The following is a 12,610-nucleotide window of genomic DNA, read 5'->3' as shown; positions in this document are numbered from 1 at the left end:
GGGGCAGTCGGGGGGACGGAGTGCAGGGTCACATGGAGGCTGGATCTGGAGGGGCCCCTGAGGACGAGGCCAGCTCTCCAAAAATAGGGACCTGTTGGGAAGGCAGTCTCTGGGGATGAGGAGCCGTTGTGGAGAGCTGTCTGGGGGTGGGAAATCTGTGGGTGTGTGGGTGTCGGGACACCTGCCCGGGAGCCCGGGGGGTGGTCCTGTGTGCCACTTACTCAGAGTGGAGAAGAGCGCATAAGAAGCAGGCAGAAATTGCATTTTGGTACAGTCGTGAGATCGGGACCTCCTGGGTGCCGTGAGCAGGCTGCGCTCCCAGATGGCCTCTGCCTCCTCCTCTCCCCCCATGACCCAGGGCCCAGCTGTCAGCCTCTCAGAGCTTCTGAGGAGCAGGAGCTCCGCTCAGACTGTCCCTCCCTGGGTCCTTGTATTTGGTACCACAGACAATGGCTTTACAACAGATGCAAAATGACCACAGAGGCCATGTAACCTAGCTGGCGACCTGTCCTGGGATTGCAAAATCTGACTACTCGAGAGAACGACAAAGCACACAAACACACAGAAGTACCTTTTCAAAATCTAGGACAGCTCTCCCACCTTAAGGGTCTGTGGAAAGAGAGAGCCACCAGAATTCTTTATTCTCATATAGGGGACACTCGGGGGAGGTTCCAAGGAACATTCTATCCCAAATAGGGCAAAGGGGTAGGATTACAAGTCACAGGTGGGTGTAGTCAACCCCACGGGTAACACCTCCTCCTGGAGCCATGCCTTGTTCCAGCTGGGGTGACGCCCTGGTTACTGCCAAGGTGACAATTGTTCAGGACCTAGGGCATTGGGACTTAACACATAACAGTGATTCATGAGAAAGCTTTGGACTCCAGCCTGCCTGTTCCCAGGGGCCCTGCTTGTCGCCCCATCCCCGTGCCCTCCTGGGGGGACTTTCACGACCTGCCATCCCCGCAGCTGAGCTCCCAGCACTTCCTCTCATCTGCGGTTCCGTGACTGCAGCCTGCTGGGGACCTGGGGCGGGCGGGCGGCTCCTGGGCTGGTGTTAGAGAATGTCCCCGCCACGTCTCCCTTCCTCCCTGCTCCTAGGCACCCACAGCCTTTCCAGAGCCCCCCAAGCTGGGTCCCGACTCTCACATTTGGTGGCCCTAGTGTCCTGCATCCTATGTGCCCCCTTCTGCCTTTGGGACAGACTGTGGCATTGGAACACGTCTCTTCATATTTCACGCAGCAGCTGGGCAGGGGGTCCACATGGCGGCTTGATCAGTGGGCGAGTCATGTGAAGAGCAGCAGTGGCATTTGGTGGGCGCGTGGGCCACTGTCGTCTGGTGCCCGCTCTTTCTGATCCTTGAGCCATACCCCGCGTACAGACTCCCTCCCAGTTCTCTAACCAGGGCGTCCAGGCAGGTGACCTCAGCATTTCGGAGCGAGCCGACTCCTGTGGCTGACGCACGTCCGTCTTTGCAGATGCCTTCTCGGTGCCCGTGTCTGAGATCATCGCCGTGGAGGAAGCAGATGCTCACCAGAAGTGCCACGCCAGTGGCCAGTGGCAGAAGATGGGACAGCCTTGCGCATTCACAGGTGCGGGCACCTGGGTGTCACCTCCTGGTTCTCCTCCGGCTCTGGGCAGGTGGCGCGTGGGGAGGGGCTGTCCCCAGGCCCACGAGCGCAGTGGTCTGGCTGCTCCTTGTCGACTCTTCATCTCCCCAGGGTCCACTTCTTGTGGCTGTCCACTGTCTTTTTCTTATTCTCTTTATTTTTGACGTGGCTTGAAGGACCTGAGACGCGGCACGTTGTCTCTGATTCACACTGCCACTGAGTACTAGAGAGTGAGCCCCTGGCTTGCATCAGGGCGAAGCTGTGGGTGGTGTGTCGCCCGCTGCCTGTCGCCCACTGCCCACCCTGACTCGTGCCTGCCCGTCTCTTGCAGTTCACTGTGTGAAGCGAGCTCGACGTCACCGCTGGAAGTGGGCACAGGTGACTTTCTGGAGCACGGATGAGCAGCTGTGTCACCTGTGGCTGCAGACCCTCCGGGAGCTGCTGGAGAGACTGAGTACGTATGTGTTTAGACTGGTGAAGGGCAGCTGCGGCAGGCTCAGGGCCAGGATTTGACTGCCCCGGGCACAACGGGTGGTTTCCTGTTGCTAGGTGTATAGTTAGAGGACAGCCTGCAGTGGTGGAGGTGGGTGGGCTCTGCAGCAGGGCACTGGTGTGAGCCCCAGGTGACTTCCTGGCAGCCAGACCCGAGGCAGGTCACTCAGCCTCCCGGGCCTCAGCTTCTTTCTCCAGAGGTGAGGATGGAACAGGTTGTGGAGGAATTGCCCCTGGCCGGGCGCATCTACAGGGCAGCAGGGGCCCAGTGTGTTTGTGACTCTGTGCTAGTGGCAGGTCTTCCTGTCACCTTGAAAATGGCAGGCGCTGCTCCTGCTGAGCCCGCAGCACCACCTCATGGTGTCGGTGCAGCCAGCTCACAGGTGCAGCCCAGGGCGGGAGCGGCATGTGCTGGTCAGCCTTGGCCTTTTGGACCACTCTGCATCTGTGTCCAACAGTGAGTTGTCGTGCCTCTGAGGAAGGCTCCCCCCGCCCACTTCACGGGAAGGCCTTGCTTGGGAAGCGTGTCTTGTGACTACCCTGGGGGGGAGGACTTGTGTTTCCGCACTGCTGTGCCCGGTGGCCCTCCAAGTCCGTCTGATGGTCCTTCTCTGAGCTCTGCTCCTCTCCCTGTCCTCCTGTGCAGCTTCTCCTGCCTCCTCTGTCTGACTCCAGGCCCCCCTCTTGCCCCGACTTACCCCCCCCCCCCAGTCTGTTCTCAGGAGACTGAGCTGTGGAGTCGAGGCTGGAGGCCTGGTGAGTAGACTCCCCTGGAGTGACGTGGATTTTATTTCCATGGAGTTCTTAGAAAACCCCATATGGTTGTGCATTTGGTATGGTCTCCTGGCATCTAAAAATAGCACATGGTCCTGTTATTCCACTATCTAGTTGAACTTCTCCTCTGTGGCTGGTCTCATTGCAGTAAAACACAGACACACACCCGCTGAGCGAGGGGCTGGGTGAGCTCTCGCACTGACACGCTCGCCACGCACCCAGGCCTGGAAGCACAGTGCCCAGGCCTCAGCCCTATGGCCATTACTCCAGGGCCACTGCTAGCTGCCTTCTAAACAGCCAGATCCCTTGCACACCCTACACAGCTGGGTGGCGTGACCTGCACTCTTCTGTGTCTGCATGGGACTGAACTCATGAGTGTGACGTTTGCCACATGCTGTGTGGTTGCAGGTGGTTCCTCCCCAGCTGTGTGGATTCCCTGAAGGGAAGGCACATTGTGCCACCCAGTCATCTGGATGGCCCTCTGTGGGCCACTGTGCACGTCAGCGTCCCACCATCTTGTGGAGCCTTTTTGTGCATGATCATGCATGTCTGGGGTGATACCCAGCAGTGGACTGGGCAGCCCTGCAGTTCCCTGAGGTGACAGTGGTGCTCGGTACCTTCTGTCTGGGGGTGCGTTCCTGCTGCTCCGGGTCCGACCGCACCTTTGCACCTGAGCCGGTGTGTGAGCTGCCCTGTATACTGCTGCGCCATGCCCCCAATGGTCGAGAAGCCGGGCAGATGCACATCCTCATGGGGTTTCTGTCGGGCCCTCTGCCCACTATCTATTGGCCTGCTCCTTTCCTTGGTCGTCGGTGGGATCCTGACGTCCTGTGGACCTGACTTTCATCAGCCTGTGAATCACAGTTGGCTCCCCACCTGTGCCTCGCCCGGGGCCCTTGTCGGTGCCTTCTGATGGACTAACATTCCTGACCGCGTAGTCGGGTTGTCTGTTTCCTTTTAGCTTCATGGTCAGCCTGGCCACTGGACAGCCTCGCCCACCCTGGGGTCAGGAAGTGCTGTCTTCACCGAGCCCCGCTGCCTGCTCACGCACGTGGCCCACAGTCCCTTTGGATGGAGGCCGCGGCCCAGGCTCATCTTCTTCTTGTGGTTATTTTTGCTGCACTGGGGAGTGAAGGCAGGGCTACTCCCCACACCCCCAGCCATCTTTATGTTTCATTTTATTTTACTTTTTTGAGACAGTGTCTCTCTGAGGTGCCCAGGCTGCCTGGGAGTTGCAGTGCTCCTGTGTCAGCTCCTGGGTCCCCGGGACCACAGGTGTGCTGCTGAGGTCTGCTGCCTCTGGACACACTCAGGGCCCCGCCACCGTGGGAAGACGGCCTTTACCCTCTGGGCCATGGTGCTGCCACTCAGGCTTTTGCCCTTTGTGGCTGCTGTGAGCCGTGTGACAGAGCTGTCCTGCCTTGCTTCTGAGACCCGGCCAGCTGGCTCGATACAGCTCAACACGAGGCTTTGGCTTCCTGTCAGGCACGGCGGTGTCCCCTGTGATGGGGGCAGTTCTGTCTCCTCGTTTTCCCTTCTCCTCCTTCTGCCAGGTTTGGGCCGACAGTGCTGGGGGCAACACCTTGGCCCTGACCTGGGGCAAGGTTTTCCACATTCACCCTCAAGACAGTTTCTTAGGATCTGAAGATATTTTAAAATCAGATTAGGGGAATTCTCTGGCAGCCCCAGTTTTCTGAGCACTTTGGTTTTTAACTCATGCTTGGGTCTTGAGTAGATGCTGTTTCCGCATGTTGACATGATGGAGGGCTTCGGAGCTAAGCTGTGGGACACAGAGACTCCATGATGACCCTGTGCTGGAGCCGAGCCCCTCGGCTGCTAGGAACACCTGCTGTGCCCATGCTGTGCTGCATCTCTGTATAGGTGACAACAGAACTGCCACTGTGGTGGACCTGCCTGTTTGCTGTCTAGGTCACAGAGTGTCCGGAGGTTTCTCCTGGACGGTGGCACCTGCCTGCTTGCTGTCTAGGTCATGAGTGTCCAGAGGTTTCTCCTGGACGGTGGCACCTGCCTGCTTGCTGTCTAGGTCATGAGTGTCCAGAGGTTTCTCCTGGACGGTGGCACCTGCCTGCTTGCTGTCTAGGTCATGAGTGTCCAGAGGTTTCTCCTGGACGGTGGCACCTGCCTGCTTGCTGTCTAGGTCATGAGTGTCCAGAGGTTTCTCCTGGACGGTGGCACCTGCCTGCTTGCTGTCTAGGTCACAGAGTGTCCAGAGGTTTCTCCTGGACGGTGGCACCTGCCTGCTTGCTGTCTAGGTCATGGGTGTCGGAGGTCTCCTTATTTGTGTTCTGGAAGAGTTCATATAACCTCAGACGGGTTGTTTTGAAGTACGTGGTGGAATCTGAAGTGGAAACGTCAAGGCCCGGGTTCCTGGGTGGAGGTTTTATAATGCTCCCTTGTCTTTCCTAGGCATGAGAGTATTCAGATTTCAGTATCTTCTGACATCTTTGGTAAATTGTGCTTTTTATGGAGATGTGGGTCCACCTCATGCCCATCCAGAAGGCGCAGCGTGAGTTCCCAGTACCCTCTACTTCCTTTGCGCCATCTGCCTCCAGGAATGATGTCCCCTCTGGCTCCTGGAGGGGTCACTTGTATTTTCTCCACTCTTCTCTTTTGGATTGATTAGGGATTTATCACTCTTATGAGTCTTTTCAAGGAACCAGCTTTGGTCTTGGGGTTTTCAGGCGTGGTGCCCCCGTGTTTTATTAGGAACACTGTGCACATTCGAGACCCCCGGGGACGGCTCTTCACACTTGTGGGTGCCCCACCACGATCGGGCTGTTCGGTAGTGTCCACCCCCGATGCATAGTCATGGTTTTGCTGCATTTCTAAGTAAGTGGCCGTTCAGCATGCTGGACCCTTGGACGCTTCGCACGCCTGTCACGGTCGAGGCAGCGATAGTTGTGATTCTGGGGTGGAATCCATCGTACCTTGGCGACTTGAGACACACATCTTGTGTTCACTGGGTCTTGAATCAAGCACACTGTGCTCTGTGCTCCGACCTGTGAGACGTCCTCTTCTCGGCTGGTGTGGGCTGGACTGGTCTTGTGCCCGTCCTGTATCGTGGACTGCTGGGTGCGAGCAGCTGTGGGGTCTCTGCTTGGTCTTGGTGTGTTTCTCGTTGGTGGTGTTCTATGGTTCTCTCCCTTTTGTGAGTGAAGAATGCTCTTCTTGTTTGTCCAGCCACCTCCCAGGGACCCGGGTACCCACGCTGGCTATCGCCAGGCCTGCAGCAGTGGGCTTTAGGTCCTGGTTTCGCTGTGGACCTACAAAGTCTTCAACCTTCTTGGGCGCGTTCCTCTTGTTCCTCTTGATTGTTAGTTCCACTGTTTTTCTCAGTTGCAGAGCTGACCAGTTCTTCTGGAACTGACCACAGCACACGCAGGGAAGTCGTCATAAGAAACTCACTGTCTGGGAAACCGGGGCCTCTGCGCTCTGCCGGCCTCCCGTGTGCTGCTCTGCCCTCCCCCTGTTCGTCTCAGCACCAACTTGGTGTCTGTCCGTCTCGCCGCGTGTTCCCTTCTGCATGTCTGTCTCATTCTTTTTGTTCTCTGCTGACCTTCCCCCTGCAGCCTCCAGTGCCCAGACCACCTGGGATGGTCAGGGAGAGTCCCCTGGGCAGGATCCCCGAGTCCTGGGCCTTCATTCTGGAGTCCTGGCCCTTCCTTGCCCCCGGCAGAGGCACACGCCTCCCAGCTGGTGGACAGACTCTGGCTCGCCCCTTCCCATAGCGGGAGATGTGTGTCCTTGTTCTTTACGACCTACAAGCTGTGTCCTTCTGCCCATTTGTGTACAAGGAGTTGAGATCATTCTGCTGTCACGTATGACCGACCAGAACAAATAATTCTAAAAAAGAAAGAAAAAAAGACCCACACGACTTCTGTGTCAGACAACCTGAGGCAGAGTCCTGAGTCTGATCTGCGTGTTCTTTAGTCATTGATGGTGGCTCTCGTGTGTGGTTCTGCAGCATCTAGACCCAAGCACCTGCTGGTGTTCATCAACCCACTCGGAGGAAAGGGCCAAGGCAAGCAGATATACGAAAGGAAAGTGGCGCCGCTGTTCTCGCTGGCCTCCATCACCACCGAGGTCATCGGTAAGGCCACGGCGGCGGGGAGGAAACTGCACGATTCAGACGTGGTCACTGGAGGAGAGTTTGTCCCATAAGAGCAGTGTACACAAAACAGGGTTCTATTTGCCTACCAGAACGGAAGAGTAGGGAATAAATCGTGTCGTCTCTTCTAGCCAAGTCTTAGCCAATCAGGTGCTCAGGAAGGACCTGAGCAGACAACAGACAAGGGTCACAGGCAGGAAGTCCTTGAAGAAGAAATACAGGGACGAAGGTGCACGGTGCAGTCCCAGGTCGCACGCCCAGTTATGGAGGTGAAGTACAGGGACCCAGGTGCACGGTGCAGGCCCAGGTCGCACGCTGAGGTGTGCTGGGCGGCAGCGGCCAGAGCCCGTGTCTCTGGCCCCTCACGACTTGGAGGGTTTTGGGTCACACTTGCAGGCTGAGGATGAGGCCCTGGGTTCTACCCCAGGCACTTGACAACACAGGCCGAGGGCCTGAAAAGGGAGGAATTTGGACCCAGTAATCTGTCCCTGGAGTCTTTCCGAGGAATGCCATCAGCTGTACCCTGAGTGCGGTGTCCAGGTGTCCTTGCTAGACAGCAAGCCACTTAGATGCCCCCAAACAGAGGACATGATGAGCAACTGTGGCAAGTCCAAGGGAGTATCGAGTAGTTGTTTAAAGTAGTTTTATGGCCAGACTGCAGCCACACCTGTCACCTCAGGACCCAGGAGGCAGAGGCAGGAAGATCACAAGTCTGAGGCCAGCCTCAGCAAGTTAGCAAGATCCCGCCTCAAAATAAACTAAACAGCAGCTCAGTGGTCGACCACCCTGGGTTCCATCCCCGGGACTGGGAGGGAAAGCGTACTTACAAAGAAGTCCTAATGATGATAAAGTGATTGAGAGAAAACAAACACACAAAATTGTGCCCATGGTTGATAGACGTGGGTCAGAGACGGTGGACTAACGTTCGTCTCTACACTTGCGTGTGCTTTGACATTGCACAAGTGGCCCGGACAGTAGGGGAGGTGGATATGGCCGCTGTTAGGTTCCAAGAGAGTCAGACTGGCCTAGTAGGGAGCCTGCCCACCTAGGCCACCCAGTCCCTTCCTGGGGAATGCTGGGTGGCCCTGCAGGGTTCTGGCCACTGCCCTCGCCGTCCACGTGAGTCACAGCTCACAGGCATGGACATAACCTACCATGTCCCCACAGTGACCGAGCGTGCGAACCAGGCCAAGGAGACGCTGTGTGAGGTCAGCATGGACAAGTATGATGGGTGAGTGAGTGCTGGGCAGCAGTCCTGACCCTGGAGTGAGCTGCTCACAGAACGTCAGGGTGGGCAGGGGGCTGGCCCAGGCACCCCTCAGAGACCGCCCTGGCCTGGTGGCTCCGTTGCCTTTCAGTCTCCCAGAACAGTTCTCACGTGGTCACATAGGAGAGCAGTGACCTGGCCAAGGGCCTTGTCACGTGGAGTTGAGGTGGTGTTGTTCTGGCTTGGGATCCTGCTTTTCTGTTACTGTTAGCTGTGAACAGTTTTCCATGTCCCCAAATATTATGGTAATGCCCATGTCATCTTCTGTGACATAGATGTGCCGTAACTTAACTAGTCTCTCACTATTTGGGCTCTTTCCAACTTTTGCTCTTTAAGTAAGAGAACATTACTGAATACAAACCTCTCCGCATATTCTGGTTTTGGGGTTTTTTTCAAGATAAATTCCTAGAAGTGGATATTTTCCTTGGAGTTGGGGGTGGAACCCAGGGCCTTTTGCACCAGGTCACAAGCTGTACCTCTGGGCTACTTACCCAGCCTGAATTTAGGGTCTCCGGGGGGAGCTGGCAGGGGCTGGTCCCGTAGCCACTCTCGGCCAGGAACCTCTGAAGTCCCAGGCCCAGAGGGAAAGCCAGCCTGGGCCACAGTCCCACTGGACGGGCAGGGACGTTTGGAGGGCCCCACCTACAAGCTGCCGTGGTGGTGCTGGGAGTGCTGACCACCTCTCCTCTGCAGCATCGTCTGTGTTGGCGGCGACGGCATGTTCAGCGAGGTCCTGCACGGTCTGATCGAGAGGACGCAGAGGAGCGCCGGTGTGGACCAGAACCAGTTCTGCACCAAGCTGGTGCCCAGCCCCCTCAGGATCGGCATCATCCCCGCAGGTACGGAGCCCGGGCGGCACCCTGACGTCCCGGCCATCTGACTGTTCCCAGCTCGCTCACACCTGTGTCCTGCCTCAGGCGCTTCTAGGGGAGAATCCTCTGGGCTTCTCCTCTAGGTTCATTACTCAAATTGTGATTCTCTCCCCATATGATGCCGCAGTCCCTCTGGGTCTTGTTTGTTTGTCTGGCTTTTTGGGGGGTGGAACCCAGGGCCTCCCATATGCCAGGCCAGGACTCTACCACTGAGCCACATCTCTCGCCCCCAGTGGACTTCTTTTTTGAAAGATAGTGTATGTCCAATAAAATGAACACTCAGGCCAGTCTGTAAGGGACCTTGTCCGCTCCCGAATGCCAGCCGTGTGCAGGACCCAGGAGCCAGCAGCAGGGGGCAGGCTCTGCTCCTCAAGAGCCCTGGAGTGGGGGCGCCTGGTGCCCGGGGCAGGCGAGGCTGTAGAGGTGGTCTTCAGCAAGAGGTGGCTTCTAGCTGACCTGGAAGGTTGTTGGGGTGGGTGGGCAGGAGGAAGGATGTGGGTGGGGAGGGAAAGGGCCAGCCAAGCGGCAGGGCCTCCTCACGGCCTGGCGGACAGGCTCTGCTCCCGAGGTGTCCATCTGGCTTGGTGTATTCACCATCTTTCTAGGAAGCAGCTTGTTCTTAGAAACATCACAGCTAGACAGTGACCAGCTGGCCCGTGACAAGGCAGCAGGCACAACTTCCTTCCTCTTGTGCCCGGCACAGCCACTGCCCACGCCATGGGTAGCTTCACCCTGACGGCTCCTGAAGTCAGTCGGTGGACACAGGCAGGAGGCACTGGGGGGGTCACCCGCTCACCAGGTGGGCTCAGGGGTTGGGAGCTGAGAGCCCTCAGTTGGCATCCGGCCCCAGGAGGGACGCCTTGGTTACTGTGCCAGCCTCTGGCCCCTGAACCCTCTCCGGCAGAGAAGTGACCCTTCCACTTAACCTATGATTCCCCATTCTGGGCCGAGGACGTCCCCGTGGGCAGTGGCCTGTGCCTGTTCTCAGGACAAAGCCTCCCTCTGGGCCGCATTAGCAGCTCAGCCTGCAAGTCCCAGGTGGCCATCAGCAGAGATGCTGGGGTTGTCATCTGAGATCCCGCCCATTTGGCTGGAGTGGTGACTGACACCTGCAGCGTGATGCGCTTCCTGAGCCGCTCGCCAGACGGTTCTGTCTGATGGGAGCAGCGCAGCAGCGAGACCCCGGCCAACCTGGTTCTCCAGCTGAGGACAATGAGACCCTATCAGGTCCCTGCAACTGACCTGGCCATCAGCAGACTGTCCTGAGGGATGGCTGCAGGGCCCCTGATGGACTTCCTGTCCCCAGGTCTTGTGGACTTCTCTGTGCATTCAAGGCTTTAGGAGCAGGTGGGAGGGGCAGCAGGGGCTGCTGGCCAGGTGAGGGGCAGTCAGCAGGGCCCCATCTGGTGTCTGTCTGCCCCACAGTGGGGGCTCCTCCCAGCACAGGAGGCCCTGTGGAAGGTGTGTCCCAGCTCACTGGGCCTGTTTGTGAAGGGTCAGTCCCTGTGCTCGAAGCTGATCTTACTCCCCCCAGGGTCTGCCCTGGGAGGCCAGAGGTGGCCACTCATCTTGCTGTCTGGGGCTGTTCAAGGGCAGTTCTAATCCTGAGTGACCCAGACTCTCACCATAAGGCCAGAGGCCCCTGAGGAGAGCCCGCCGTCTCTGCCCCTCGCCCGTCCTTCTCTCTGCCACGGCTGCTGCACTCACTAGAGCCTGGGTGCTGTGACAGGTGGCCCACGAGGCTCCAGGCAACGTGGTGGACATCACCTGATGCCTGTCTCCCCGGAGGCCTGTGTCTCCCCAGGCTGGGAGTGGCCGTGCGGTCCCTCGGGGGCTCGGTGGCGGCTGTCCGGTCTGCCATCCTTGTCTGCACTTCTCTCCTTTCCCAAGGCTGCCCCCTGCCCCTGTGCTTTCCCTTCCTGGGCCGTCCCCTCCCTGCGGCCCTCGTGGCAGGTTAGCAGCTCTGCCACCACGTGGCCTTAGGGCTGGAGCTGGGGCAGGAGCTCGCCCCTCCTGTGTTCTGGGCCTCTCCACCCTTGCTGAGGCTGGGCCCTGCTGGGCCTGGAGAGGAGGCAGCTGGAGAGCTGCAGGTGTGGCCAGGAGGGGGCCTGGAGGTGGCCCAAGGGACTTGCCAGTGACTGAGGGAGCCCCGGGTGACCCGTAACTGGGAGTGGGGTGGAGGGGTCTGATGGGTCCCTGCAGCCCTGGCTACGGGAAGGCGAGACTCCCCGTGCATTGAGACCTGATCTGACCTTGTATGGAACCCAAGTCCTGGACTGGGTGTGGATCAGGGACGGAGCACTTGCCTGGCCAAGGCAGGCCCTGGGGAAAAAAGAAAAAGAAAAATCCTTTAATTGTAAGTCTCCTTCCATCACAAGTTAACGGGGCTGTGTGACAGCCTGGGGAGGCTGCCGTCCAGGGGACACATCAAGCCTTCCCCCCTGCTGTACCTACTGTGTGTGCCGTTGTGACTAAGGCTCAGGGAGAGGCTCGAGGAGGTGATGTGCATAGCAGGAGGTGCCTCCGAAGCCTGTCTGTCCTTCCTGTGCGGGTGGGCAGGTGCAGGGCCCGAGGCCAGGTGTGTGAGGGGTGCGAGGGTGGCTACAGCTGTTCCAAGGGCAGGCAGGTAGCGTGAGCATCAATCATCCTCTTGAACTTGACCCTTAGGGTGCAGGGTGCAGAGGCTAGTGGCCTTGGCCCCCCGTCTGAGCCAGTGAAGCAGCAGTGGAGAGGCTGAGGAGCCACATCTGGCCTCTTTCCATGGAGGACGTTCAGGCCAAACAGGGTGCAAACTACCTGTCCTCAGGTTAAAATTAGCAGCGATGGCTTTGTGTGACTTCTCCGGAACCTGCTGGTTCAAAAGTATGTCAGAATTTCTAGGTTGTAGCCAGGCGTGGTGGTGCGAGCCTTTAATTCCAGTGACTCTGGAGACTGAGGCAGGAGGATTGCAAGTTTGAGGCCAGCCTGGGCAATTTAGTGAGATCCTGTCCTGTAAAGGAGAGGCTGGGGTGCAGCTCGCGGTCAGGCGCCCCCCCCTGGGTTACATCCCAGGACCAAAGAGACAAGCTTCTGGGTTGGGGTGTTTCTCTGTGGTGAGGTGCTGACCCTGTCCCGGCCATGTGGCAGCTTCCACGCCCAGCATAGGGGCCAGGCCAGCACGCGGGGGGCACAGGCGAGGCTGCAGGGGCTCTGAGGACCGTGCCCTCAGCCTGGAGGCTGGGAGGCCTGCACGGGGGTTGATGCTAGAGCCAAGTCAGGACCACCAGCACCTGGGAGGTGACTTCTGGTCCCTCAGAGGTGACTTCTGGTCCCTCGGAGCTCAGGAGTCCGCTCCAAGCTGTGCACAGGCACTGAATCAGGGCAGCGACTGGCCAGCTGTTTCCAAAGCAGAAGCACTGGAGGGCGAAGAAGCAGGTGTGAACTGGAGGAGCGGTCAGCCATCTTGGGGCTCAGGGTCAGACCAGGTCC

The 12,610-nt window shown here is 58.4% G+C and overlaps 1 protein-coding gene across 3 annotated transcripts in view; it reads left to right on the top strand.

Annotated features, from left to right (window-relative positions):
* Nucleotides 1-12,610, top strand: part of CERK (ceramide kinase) — a 39,063-nt gene that overhangs the window by 13,146 nt on the left and 13,307 nt on the right. For all 3 annotated transcript variants that reach the window (XM_081311233.1, XM_081311232.1, XM_081311234.1), the window contains exons 2-6: nucleotides 1,477-1,590; nucleotides 1,940-2,062; nucleotides 6,860-6,985; nucleotides 8,171-8,234; nucleotides 8,964-9,109. In XM_081311233.1, the coding sequence (XP_081167359.1) occupies nucleotides 1,477-1,590; nucleotides 1,940-2,062; nucleotides 6,860-6,985; nucleotides 8,171-8,234; nucleotides 8,964-9,109 (573 nt within the window). The remainder of the gene's footprint in view (nucleotides 1-1,476; nucleotides 1,591-1,939; nucleotides 2,063-6,859; nucleotides 6,986-8,170; nucleotides 8,235-8,963; nucleotides 9,110-12,610) is intronic.

This window comes from Spermophilus citellus, assembly GCF_964194105.1.
Source record: "Spermophilus citellus genome assembly, chromosome: 10".
Classification (NCBI taxonomy): Eukaryota; Metazoa; Chordata; class Mammalia; order Rodentia; family Sciuridae; genus Spermophilus; species Spermophilus citellus.
Note: the sequence above shows the minus strand (reverse complement) of the source record. Positions and strands in the feature narration are given on the sequence as shown.